At 31.7% G+C, this 12,811-nt stretch overlaps 1 protein-coding gene across 1 annotated transcript; it reads left to right on the top strand.

Moving 5' to 3' along the window:
* Positions 1–6,448: 6,448 nt before the first annotated feature.
* LOC143081804 (uncharacterized) lies at positions 6,449–12,521 on the top strand. The gene is made up of 3 exons (XM_076257497.1): positions 6,449–6,761; positions 8,764–8,925; positions 11,811–12,521. The coding sequence occupies exons 1-3, from the start codon at positions 6,569–6,571 to the stop codon at positions 11,978–11,980; spliced, it is 525 nt and encodes a 174-aa protein (XP_076113612.1). The 5' UTR covers positions 6,449–6,568; the 3' UTR covers positions 11,981–12,521.
* The last annotated feature ends 290 nt before the right edge of the window (positions 12,522–12,811 follow it).

The raw sequence follows: 12,811 nt of genomic DNA, 5'->3' as shown, positions 1-12,811 counted from the left end.
TTCTTATCCCAGGCATCTTTTACGTTAGCCGTATTTGGCACAACTTTTTGGAATTTTGGATCCTCAATGCTCTTTAACTTTGTACTTGTTTGGCGTTATAAATATTTTGATATGAGCGTCACTGATAAGTTTTATGTAGACGAAACGCGCGTCTGGCGTACTAAATTATAATCCTGGTACCTTTGATAACTATTCATATCAATGAGACAGCAATCTAAAAATGTTTCATCCTATTTGAACTGTTAGCTGTTGATCACTACAATATACCATTAGCATTTGATATTTAACAAGAAGTTGAAATGTGATGGAAGTGAAAATGCATCAAACAGTATAGATTTTGTTTTCAAAAAAGCTTTTAATACCCACAAAGCCTTGGTTTGTAGTTTCTAAGAACGGTCAAAGGAATTTGCATGCAAACACACACTGTGACAGATATCGCTTATCAGGTTACAATATCTTATGAATACATTCTTTATGATAAAAAACAAAAACCAATTACTGAACTAGATATATATAAAAGACTATAGGGTATAGTCTTTAGAGCAGATACATGTAATTAAAAAAAAAACACTGTTATATTTTAACCTACTAATTCTACTGAGACCATGAAAACTTTTGAACAGCACATAAAAGAAATGTTGAGATATTTGCATTTTGTCCTTCTCTTGGTAAGTGAAACATTTAGATCAGATCTCTTTGCATGCAGAGAGGATCGGGGTTGAGGCTGGGGTTGTCACTTCCTATATACAAAGTGATAGGACGTGCCGCTGGAATAGGTCACTATTTTTCGAGCTTACAATTTGGGAATAGGTGGGGAAACATCTATCAGAAATATATGATAAGGTCAATAAAGATTTCATAACTTCGTCAGTCATCTTTATTGGGGTTAATGTTAATGTTAATTTTTGGCATTTTGGTATTCCACTTCTACATGTTCTACATTACACACCCCATGATACCCAGACAATATAGGAAAAGGTAACATGTAAATCTAAATTATATGAAAAGGATGGGGTAACAGAAACCCAGCGGTACCTCCTATCAATAGAGTATTGAAGCCCTCCTCTTCTTGAGCAGACACGCCGACTTGAAAAAAAGCCGTTTGCAAAATATGATATATTGAATTACAAATCCAGAAGTCTTACCAAAGTCTTATGATCATCATAGGGATGCAATTTCAAAAGTCGATGAAGCTTGTCAATTCAAAATCTAAAGTCTTCAGATTCAAGTCCTAGCAATTATAACTCAGCCTACTCAGGTTGTGCTCTTGTAGATAATATCTCAACTACTATTAAAATACAAGCTAAAGCTAACAATTTACTCACATTAGCACACAGAAAGTATTTTGAAAGTGAAGGATTCTGTCCTTTTTGGTGTAAACATGTAAAAAAAATAATTAACGGAGCGGTTGTAGTCCAAGGGAATGAAACCAATGTCATTGTGATGCAATGTCATTTTGCACTATATTTATTTTTGGGCCTATTGTTACTTAACTAATACATAGGTGGAAGAAGGATGTGTTACAAACAAGCACCAACTTATGGCTTAAAAGAGGGACGAAAGATACCAGAGGGACAGTCAAACTCATAAATCAAAAATTAACTTATACGGTTAATGCATAGATCTTATCAAAGTTCCACTCAAGTCGTTTCTTTATCGGCATCCCTCACCCCTTTTTTAGGTCTTAAACTTGTATACCATTAGTTATGTCTATGAGGGTTTATAGATATCAATATTTGTTATTTTCTTCAAAATACACTATTTTCAGGTCACTTTGATCAAAATATTATTAACATTGAAACGGTGAAAATTGATAAAAAGTTGCTATTAAATTTACGAAAACTCCAGTTATCGTTTTCTAATTTCCCAAGAATACTTATTTATCTAACGTTAATATGTAGAGATAATTGAAAAAAAAAATCATATTAACTCAATATCACAAAAACAAAATCAGTCGTAATTTCTAATTTAACACTCAGTGCCTTTCTAGAAATTTTACACACCTGTATCCGTTTTCGTTTCACAACCATGTTCAATACACATACTTACTTATCCCGGGCATAAAAACAATGCCGTATTTGGCGAAACCTTTTCAACTTTTGATCTTCAGTGTTGTACAACTTTGTACTTTTTTCACTTTCGATCTTTTATATCTGGGCGTCACTTGTAAGTCTTGTGTGGACAAGGCGCGTTTTTGGCGTATTGAATTTTAAACCTGATGCTTTTTGTTATCTATTAATCATGTTTTTTCTTTGTCTAATATGTTCTATTAATTTGTATTGTAGTCCTGTAATATTATGTTGTCATTTCAATGTTATATTTAACTTTGCCATTAAAGAGCGAGGTTTGGCATGCCACAAAACCAGGTTCAACCCACCACTTTTATTCCCCTTTAAAAGTGTCCTGTACTAAGTCAGGAAGATGGCCATTGTTATATTATTGTTCGTTTCTGTGTGTGTTGCATTTTAACGTTGAGTCGTTTGTGTTTTCTCTTATTTTTGAGAAATTGAGATAAGACGTGGCACGGTACTTGTCTATCCCAAATTCATGTATTTGGTTTTCATGTTATATTTGTTATTCTCGTTGTGTTTTGTCTGATGCTTGGTCTGTTTCTGTGTCTGTTACGTTTCGGTGTTATGTCGTTGTTCTCTTATATTTAATGCGTTTCCCTCGGTTTTAGTTTGTTACCCCGATTTTGTTTTTTGTCCATGGATTTATGAGTTTTGAACAGCGGTATACTACTGTTGCCTTTATTTACTATAAAACACTGGATTTTAAATTAAAAATATCACTTATACAATTACGAACATAATTTAAAAACCACATACTACGTGTTGCTGTTTGACTTTATCGAGTTTGATATTATGCGTGTTATCACAACAAGTATATGTAATGTATCATATGCATATGTAATTCGGTGGTTGTCGTTTGTTTATTTATTAAATATTTATTTTTCTTTCATTTTGTTGTACATAAATTAGACCGTTAGTTTTCTCGTTTCGGAGCCTTTTGAAACTGACTATGTGGTATGGTTATTGCTCACTGTTGAAGGCCGTACAGTTAATTTCTGTGTCATTTGGTCTTTTGTGGAGAGTTGTCTCATTATCAATCATACTAATCTTCTTTTTTTATATCTTATTGCACAATGACATTGTCAGTATTTCAAATCATTAATTATACGCTTGATGACAAAGGTCACTCTCGTGAAATGTATCGAATTTATTGTTCTCATTTTACTTATCTTAATCGTTTACAAACTAGTGTTATATTCATAAAAATAACGAGCAAACCTGACAATGATTATTCCATGCATATTACTGGTATATTGTTACTGAATTATTGATCATTTCATAGATGCAAATTTTTCATTTTACAGTTTGACTGTTCCCGTAATTAATATTGCCCTACATCCTGTCGATACTTGCATTGTGGTATTATTATGACATATTTACACAAAGTCCGTAAGTTGTGTACTGATTGAAATCTAGGTAAGGGAATGCATGTTTTAATCATTATTTGTCATTGGCTCAATAACGCTGGTTACTCTTGTATTTGCTGTCCTTTTGTTTTTTGAGTGATTCAAACGAATGTGAAGAGATTTTTTCATTTGGTTAATACAGTTCTTTAATAAAGTTTTTTTTGATTTTGTTATCCTATAACCTCTATCATAAGTATGATTAGGGTTGACTAGTTACACACTCGTGTCACTCAAGTCGTATTCCGTAGTATGTGTTCACCCACGTGAGGAGTATGTAATGGTTGTCATTAGTTGAAGATGCCGTATTTGTTTTTCATTTGTTAACAATTTCCTGTAGTTTCTGATAAATAGTTGTCTCGATTGCAACATAACAAATTTCACATGTGTGTACGCTATACTGTCAGGAGAATGAATGATTTTGGATCTTGTAAAGGTATTTGATGGTATATTTGATTAACAGGAAATTGAATGCCTGTGCCTCAGGAAATCCAATATTATGAAGTTAGAATAGTTATTCAAGTATATAGAAGCAAAGTGTCAACTTTCGGTCTCTTTTAATGAGAGAAAGGGTACAAGAATTGGTGAGCCCAATGTCACACTAGTTCTTTAAAAAGAAAAAAAGATGATGTTTGAAATTGTCAGTGAAGTAAATGTTTTGGAATATCAACACAGCAACACATATTGGGATACACGTCTTCCTTACAGAGACCGATATGTTTAAATCTAACAATAGAAAACAAATGCATAACAACATACGGTCATGCATATTCTTGTATTATGATGTAGTTGTGATGATGGTCTCACTACGATAAAATAAAGCGTGTTAACTTTGTCAATACCTAACAAACTTACTAGGTTCAGTGATGACATGCAATTATTTCGACGGATACTTATATATTTGAGGTTGTTGAAGATAAAAGAGATTACGACTATCAGACGACTGGAATTTAGATAAAGACAACAGTAATATAGGGAAAACGGTACTATTACATTTTCCTTGCATAAGGTAATACTGTGTGTATATTTACAATATATCAATTTTGAAAACTGTTGAAATATTTTCTAAAGAATTATTCGAAATGACTTTCAAAATTTTATAAATTTGGTGTAAAATGACGGTGGGCATGGATAACATAAACAAGCTCCGTTGGAAGTTGGTCATGGTACTATTTGGCTTTAACTTTTAAAACAGAATTATAAAGTACTAACACCACAAATAACTGTTTTATCCAGGTTTTTATTATAAAAAGTGGTAAATGTAAAAAATAGTTATAACACGCATAACCTTGTATTTTTTAAGGTTAATAAGTGCAAATTTGTATAGCTGAAGTCTATTACAAAAGTATTTGACTACAATATTGAAATTAAATATAAAACATTTATGTTCATCACACAGTTACTTTGACTTGCTTTTTCTCAGCAAAGAATGCATATTTTAAATTTAGAAACTCCTGCATCTGTGGTGAGAGGAACTATGAAATCTGTCAAGAAAAAAAAAGACATACCTGTAAAATAGTTACAATCTTCTACTACATTTGATTGAAAACATGATTTCCATAATCCCATGAACTAAATCTCCAATTGTATACCAATATGTAGTTGAAAATCCTATTATATGCAGAATGAATGATACAGTGGTAATAATACTTCCCTCAATAATCATTGGTGGAATAGTAGCGAAGGTATCAGCCATAATCATATATTATCGTCTGTAGTGTTTACACTCGCTAATGTCTAACGATAACACGTTTTATCTGGTTTTATAGAATTATGTTCGTTATTGCAAAAGGGATTTTCTAATTTTCAATCTTTTGTTTTATAGTAAGTAAGTCGAAAGATGACGTTTAATGGACATGGTTCGGATACGCACACGGTTACAAGTGAAACCTTCCTAGAAAGTCACTGGGTGCTTTTTAAAGTTATAAATTTCGTCAGATTTTATTTGTGTTTGTGTGATTTTTTAGTTAAAACTCAAGTTTTGTTATTATTCAATACGTATTACTGTGGATACATTAGTTTTCGAAGAAAACCAATTTTCGTTATAACTTCATAGGTAAAGGTGAACTACGAATTGAGAAATTTTCAACAAAGTTTAAATTTTCTAGATCTTTGTATGCTAACCACGAAAATACCATTTTCCCATAATCACCTTAAAAACATGAATCCTTTCATAAAGTATATCTATTATCTTAGTTTGAATTAAAGCAAACGATATTGAATATATGTAAAAAAGGGAATGTATTGTTTCAATTGTGTTAGAATTTTTTTTTTTGGATTTTATATGTTTTAAAAAAAAAAAACTCATTGTTAAACATTGGTAGAAATTAATAGGGTAACAAATGGGAAGGGTTAAGTTTTTGGTGTAACGGGACTTCCGCCTTTTACGAGATATCGATTTCAGTAACACCAAGTAAAGATATTAACGTTAATGACAAATATAGATCTGCAGAGGACGGAAATTGATGGTTGAATTTAAATTAGACTCAAACGAAATTGTTCGAATTTTAATGTCTACGCCCCTTATTATAGCATAGAAAGAACAGACTTCTTCATGTTCTTTGATACGTTAATCAAGTATAAAAAAATGTGGTCGTGAACTATATGTTATGGGAGATTTAAACTTGTCTAAATAAGACATTAGATAGATCCAAACAAAAACCAATACTCATTTTCAAGGGATAATCATACTCGTGAATAGATTAAATATTCACTAGTGAGAATATCGATTGTAGATTAAACAATTCAAATACCGTTTATTTCCCGTTCAGTGATCACAACGGCGTGACAATTACTATGAAAACCAACGAACCAGAAAGAGGTCCTGGTTATTAGGAAATTAATAAAAATGAAATACAAAACCCAAATCTGACGTAATTTATAATTTTAAAAAGCACTCAGTGCCTTTCTAGGAAGGTGTGATTATCCGAACCATATCCTTAAACGTCATCTCTCGACTTACTTACTATAAAACAAAAGATTGAAAATTAGAAATATCACGTATGCAATAACGAACATAATTCTATAAAACCACTTTATATGTGTTACCGTTAGACATTAGCGAGTTTAAACACTACAGACGACTTATATTTGATGATGGCGGATACCTTAGCTACTATTCCACCGATGATTATTGGGGGAAGTATTATTACCACTGTATCATTCATTCTGCACATAATAGGATTTTCAACTACATATTGGTATACAATTGGAGATTTAGTTCATATGGGATTATGGAAATCATGTTTTCAATCCAATGGAGTAGAAGTTTGTAAATATTTTACAGGTATGCCTTAATTTTCTTGACAGATTTCATAGTTCCCTTCACCACATATGCAGAAGTTTCTTAATTTTAAATATGCATTCTTTGCTGAGAAAAGCAAGTCAAAGTTACTGAGTGATGAATATATATGTTTTATATTTAATTTCAATATTGTAGTTAAATATTTTTGTAATCGACTTAAGCTATACAAATATGCACTTATGAACCTAAAATAACAAGGTTATGCGTGGTTGTTTTTCAAAAATGTAATATGTCGATATCGGTGATATCGCATCAAGTATACATGTCATGTACTATACATGTTAGATGTATTTCATTACACAATGATATTGTCAGTAATTCAAATCATTTATCATACGCTTGATGACAAAAGATCCAGTAAATGAATATATGATCCATGTAAACTTATTGATTATTCGAATCATTTTATCCTAAAAGGCTATACAATTCACGCTGTTGTATGATATATTTAAATATTGTTTTTATTTGTAGTATTGTCTTAATTTTTATTCATTTTAGGAATGACTTTAATATTTATTGAAGAAATAAAATTTAAAAAAAACCTGAATAATCCCTGTAACGGTAATTTAAAAGTGTGCAACACATTTTTGAGATTATTCCGAATAGGCAGACAAAATATTACAGTTATTTCTTATAATTTAATTCAAAATTCCATTTTCTAAGCAGTAAATCATGAACAAACATTGTTGACGTCACGGTCACATTACAATACTATGTGTATGAGCTGATAGAAAAAAGAAATAAACTTAAACCCTACATCCAGTCGATACTAACTTTTTTATATTATTATGACGTATTTACACAAAGTCCGTTGGTTGTACTGATTGAAATCTTATTAAGGGAATGCATGTTTTATTTACTAGTTGTAAATGGCTCAGTATCGCCGAAGACTCTGTTTTGTCCTTTTATTTTTTTGAGGGTTCAAAAATAATGTGATGAGTTTAGTCTTTTTCATTTGGTTAATATAGTTTGTTCTTATTTTGTGATGCTATATTCAATATTCTTCAATGCTGTGGCCTTTTATAGCTGACTTACAAGATGGGTTTTGTGCATTGTTGACTACCCTATAGTTGCTTACAATGTCCTTTAGTCTCTGGTAGACTATCGGACTGATATCAGTTTTTACTGATTTAAAATATACTTTTCACATTGCGTACGCTATACTATGAGGAAAAGGTAGGATTTTGCATCTTGAATTGGTATTTTATTGTTTTGTATGATTAACAGTATGGAAAATTGAGTTCATGTGCTTCAATAATTCTAATATAGTTTGAATAATTTTGTTGTAATAAAGAAGCAGAGTGTCATCTATCTCTTTTAATGAAATAAAAAGTTACACGAGTTGATGGTCCCAAATTGACATGTGTTATTTCATAAGATAAGAATGACAAGTTTTGAAATTGTCGGTGAAGAAAATGTTTTTGAATATCAACACAGCTACACATTTTTTTAAAAATGGCTTCCTTCCCGTGATCGATATATTATCAATCTAATAATAGAAAACAAATGCATCACAACATACGGTTATGCTTATTGTTGTAATTAAATCTAGTTGCATGAAGGCATCACTACAATAACATAAAGCGTGTTATTTTAAGACCCAATACCCAGACCCAGACTTACTAGGTTCATTGATGACATAAAATAGTTTGTATGTATATTAACGGACCTTTGGTATATTAGGGGATGTTAAAGAGAAATGGAAATAAAACCATTAAATGACTTGCTGTTATGACATATCAAAGAAATGCTTGCGTATAGGGTTTCCTTACTGTTGAATTGTTGAATGCCTCATAATGCTTTTAATTAGCTTTATTTGGCCATCTCGGGGTGAAAATTGACAAATTTGCAAATTATCGTCATACATTAATGGTACAAAAGAAGCAAAATAGGAAAAACTGTCTGCCGACATTCCCGTGTTTTTGCCGGAAGATATCCTAACACACATATTTATTAACCTTATTTTTATAATACAATATCGCAGATGCACCAGTACGTGACGCTCAATTTACAGCTGCCGGAGTTCTGGAAATCTTTGCACTGGTAGCCTTTGTCGCAGCTTTGGTATGTGCTTTATATGAGATATTTGTACTCACGGAAAAAGGAATTATGTTTGTTGTTATAGGCTTACTCAACTTCATGGCAGGTAAATATTAATAACTTCATTTGAAATTATGTCAATGTGAAATTCAATATAACAAAAATATCGAACAAGGAAAAATCGAAATGGAAAGTCCCTTATCAAATAGCAAACATTAAAACTCAAACACATCAAACGACTTGGTACTTATGTGGAAAATGGTGGATTAAACCTGGTTTTATAAGTACCTAAACCTATTACTTCTATGACAGTCGCATAGAATTCCATTATATTGACAAACATATGAGAGCAAAACAAACAGATATATTTTGGTATTGCACAAGTCATGTCTTCTTTGACTGTTCATGGCGTTATAACACTAAATCTCTGGGATGTGTTTTGATTGATTTTAGTCCCCGAGGCATGATTTTTTATTATTAATTATTTTTGGCTTTTAACTAGCTTTCGGTAATTTCAGTACTTTCGTGTTGATTGACCTGTTGACACAATTTGTAAAGCATTTTTGTTATTCAATGGTGCTTGTTTTTGTGTTATATCTCGTCTCACTATTTTTTTTTATATGTACCACCTTTGATAAGTGTTTAATATAACTTTATATTTTCACGTCTGTTCTCGTACTATGAACAACAAAATAATTTTGTAAAAAATATTTCCGTACTCCAAACAACAAAATTATTATAATATTGAAAGTTACCTGTGTACGTTATCATTTAACACCATTTTGTCCCAGGTTATAGTGTCTTTTTGACATTGTTTTACATATTGTATTTATATTGTATCATAAATCATACTTATTCGTTCAGTGTATGTTTGCTTGTTTTGTTAAGATTCTTTTTGATCTAGTTAAGCCATTTCTATGGATATTTTATGGTGTGTTTGTCTATGTTGTAGTGTTGTACTGCTGTTTCAGGTAAGGGTGAAGGTTAGCGCCTGTTAAAACGTTTAAACCGGCTGCATTTGTGTGGTCCTGTCCTAAGTCAGGAACCTTTTGTTCATGGGTTGTCGTTTGCTGATGTGGTTCAGAAATGTTTCTCGTTTCTCGTTTTTTTTTATATAGATTAGACCGTTAGTTTTCCTGTTTAAATGGTTTTACACTAGTCATTTTTTGGGCCCGTTATAGCATGCTGTTCGGTGTTAGCCAAGGCTCCGTGTTGAAGGCCGTTCTTTGACCTATAATGGTTTAGTTTTTACAAGTTTTAACTTTGATGGAGAGTTGTCTCATTGGCACTCATACCACATCTTCTTATATATATGGAATTGGTAAAAATTTCAAAAATTGGGATACAGCAGTCAACATTGTGTTATGATCTAAATTATTATAAAACAAACAACTATGTCAACAAAGGAAAACAAAATGGTATATATACATTCTGTTGACAAAGCTCACATATAAAAAAGAAAGACAACTTCAATATACAAAAAATAGTAAAGTGCAGTTTTTAGTCATTTTATATGATGATTGTTAGGTTTTGTAGCCAATTTTTAGCAAGGTTGAGTGTTAAGAAAATGTAAGCTAACCCTGTTCATCAGCGTAACCTTGTAATGCGTCTACTGTAAGTGCCATTACGAAAATTGAGAACAGACATGTTTTCATTATATTATCGTCATTGTCGAGGTGAAGAGTGCACATGTTCTTATTCATTTTGTATTCAATCGTTTTAGTATTTACCAGAGTCTCCGTTCTACCTTTCTTGACTAAGGAACAAACTTAATACAAGATTGTTTTAATTATAATAGTAGACAATATTATCAGAATGGCTTATAACAACTATCCTACGCTCTTTTTTCTCAACATCTTCGTGATTAAGTATCTTCCTTTGACAAATGTTTTATATTTGCTTTAATTTCACCAGACGGAAAATCAGTAAGTCGCAAAAATCTATATTAAGGTTTTCATCATAACGAAACTCCCTTACTTTGATACAACAGGATGTTGTATTTCCCTATATTCTTTTATGTTTATGCTCGAACGGTTCCGTCTATAATAAACTATATATAACCAATAGTTCGATCAAATTTAAATTGAAATTCATGTTTGTACGTTCCGATTATAGATAAATTGTAAAAAAATATAATTCAGTTCGTGTTTCGAATTAAAAGTTGGTTTATTCATCTTGAATGTAACATTTTTGAAAATCTATATCATGGTTGAGGAATTAAAAATTGAAAAATGGTCATTACACTGTTTGAAATATAAAATAAACTTGTTGATTTTAGTTGGTAACTAGAACAAATGGAGTCCGTAATATCGCTTAACTTGTTCACACAATAAAAGCTAATCACACCCCTTATACAATGTCTGTTGTGAAAGACTTAAAAAAAAAAAATTACAACGGTTGCCTAAAAGTTGCGATTGTGTTGAAATAGAAGTTTTTTTTTCTTCTTTAAGGTTGTGCCAAACACCTTGACTAAAATTAATTTGACTCGTTTAATTTTAATTAAATTTTGACAAAATATTTACTTTGAGAAAAATATGTAAATTTCGAAAAACTTGAACTACACACTTTATCGGAAAAAAATCATTGGATATATATGGCAGTTTGACAAACACTAATTTTGATCATTGAGAAGCTTCATATCTTCTTAAGAATAAAACCTGATTAAAACGTTTAGCTGATTTTTACAGAGTTATCTCCCTGTAGTTTGATGAACCACTTTAAGTACTTACAGGTTCAGAACACGCCCAAGCCATTAAATTTGACACTCTGGGATTTGCTTTATATTAGTTTAATCCAAATCAAATCAAAATTTATATCATTAACAGTTATTGCAAAATCAGTCATTTATTGACGTTGAGATCACCTTAAAGTCGGCCATCATAGAAACAATTACAACTTGAAACTTGCATTTCCCTTCATAATAGATACAAGGTAATATTAACTTGGAAATCAATAACTTGTCAGTATAACAAATATGTTATTTTCTTTCAGGAGGACATGCCTTGATCGGAACAATAGTCTTCGCAGCAATTTCTTCTGGTGGCATTATGTTGGATCCTTCAAACTTTCACTATTCATTTGGGCTATGCATTGTAGGTGGAATTGGAGGAATTTTTTCAGGCATTGTTTTCATCCTAGCATGGCGGTGGGTGAGAAACTAAAAGAAGTGGCTGGATCGAAGAGCTAATTTTATAAACGTTATTTCTATGATCTCAACGAAAAAAACTACATTTCGCTTCTCCATAGCAATTGGATGTATTCGAAGGATTTAAACGATGTAAGGTACTCAATGCTAGATAATGTCATATCATTGTATTCAAGGCGAGATAATGTCATATCATTCTATGCAAGGCGAGATAATGTCGAATCATTGTATGCAAGGCGAGATAATGCCATATCATTCTCTGCAAGGCGAGATAATGTCATATCATTCTATACAAGGCGAGATAATGCCTTATCGTTGTATGCAAGGCGAGATAATGTCATATCATTGTATGCAAGGCGAGATAATGCCATATCATTGTATGCAAGGCGAGATAATGTCATATCATTGTATGCAAGGCGAGATAATGCCTTATCATTGTATGCAAGGCGAGATAATGCCATATCATTCTATGTAAGGCGAGATAATGTCATATCATTCTATGCAAGTTGAGATAATGCCATATCATTGTATGCAAGGCGAGGTAATGTCGTATCATTCTATGCCATATCATTGTATGCAAGGCGAAGTAATGTCGTATCATTCTATGCAAGGCGAGATAATGCCATATCATTGTATGCAAGGCGAGATAATGCCATATCATTGTATGCAAGGCGAGATAATATCATATAATTGTATGAAAGGCGAGATAATGTCATAGCATTGTATGCAAGGCGAGATAATATCATATCATTGTATGAAATGCGAGATCATGCCATAGGCATAGCATTGTATGAAAGGTGATATAACATGTATAATGTCATATCATTCTACGCAAGGCGAGGTTATG

The sequence above is a fragment of the Mytilus galloprovincialis genome, chromosome 7, assembly GCF_965363235.1.
Source record: "Mytilus galloprovincialis chromosome 7, xbMytGall1.hap1.1, whole genome shotgun sequence".
Lineage (NCBI taxonomy): Eukaryota > Metazoa > Mollusca > Bivalvia > Mytilida > Mytilidae > Mytilus > Mytilus galloprovincialis.
Note: the sequence above shows the minus strand (reverse complement) of the source record. Positions and strands in the feature narration are given on the sequence as shown.

Coding starts and splice junctions, on each gene's coding strand:
- LOC143081804 (XM_076257497.1), top strand. CDS start 6,569: ATGATGGCGGATACCTTAGCTACTATTCCACCGATGATTATTGGGGGA. Junction 6,762..8,763: donor AGTTTGTAAATATTTTACAG/GTATGCCTTAAT, acceptor ACAATATCGCAG/ATGCACCAGTACGTGACGCT. Junction 8,926..11,810: donor CTTACTCAACTTCATGGCAG/GTAAATATTAAT, acceptor ATTTTCTTTCAG/GAGGACATGCCTTGATCGGA.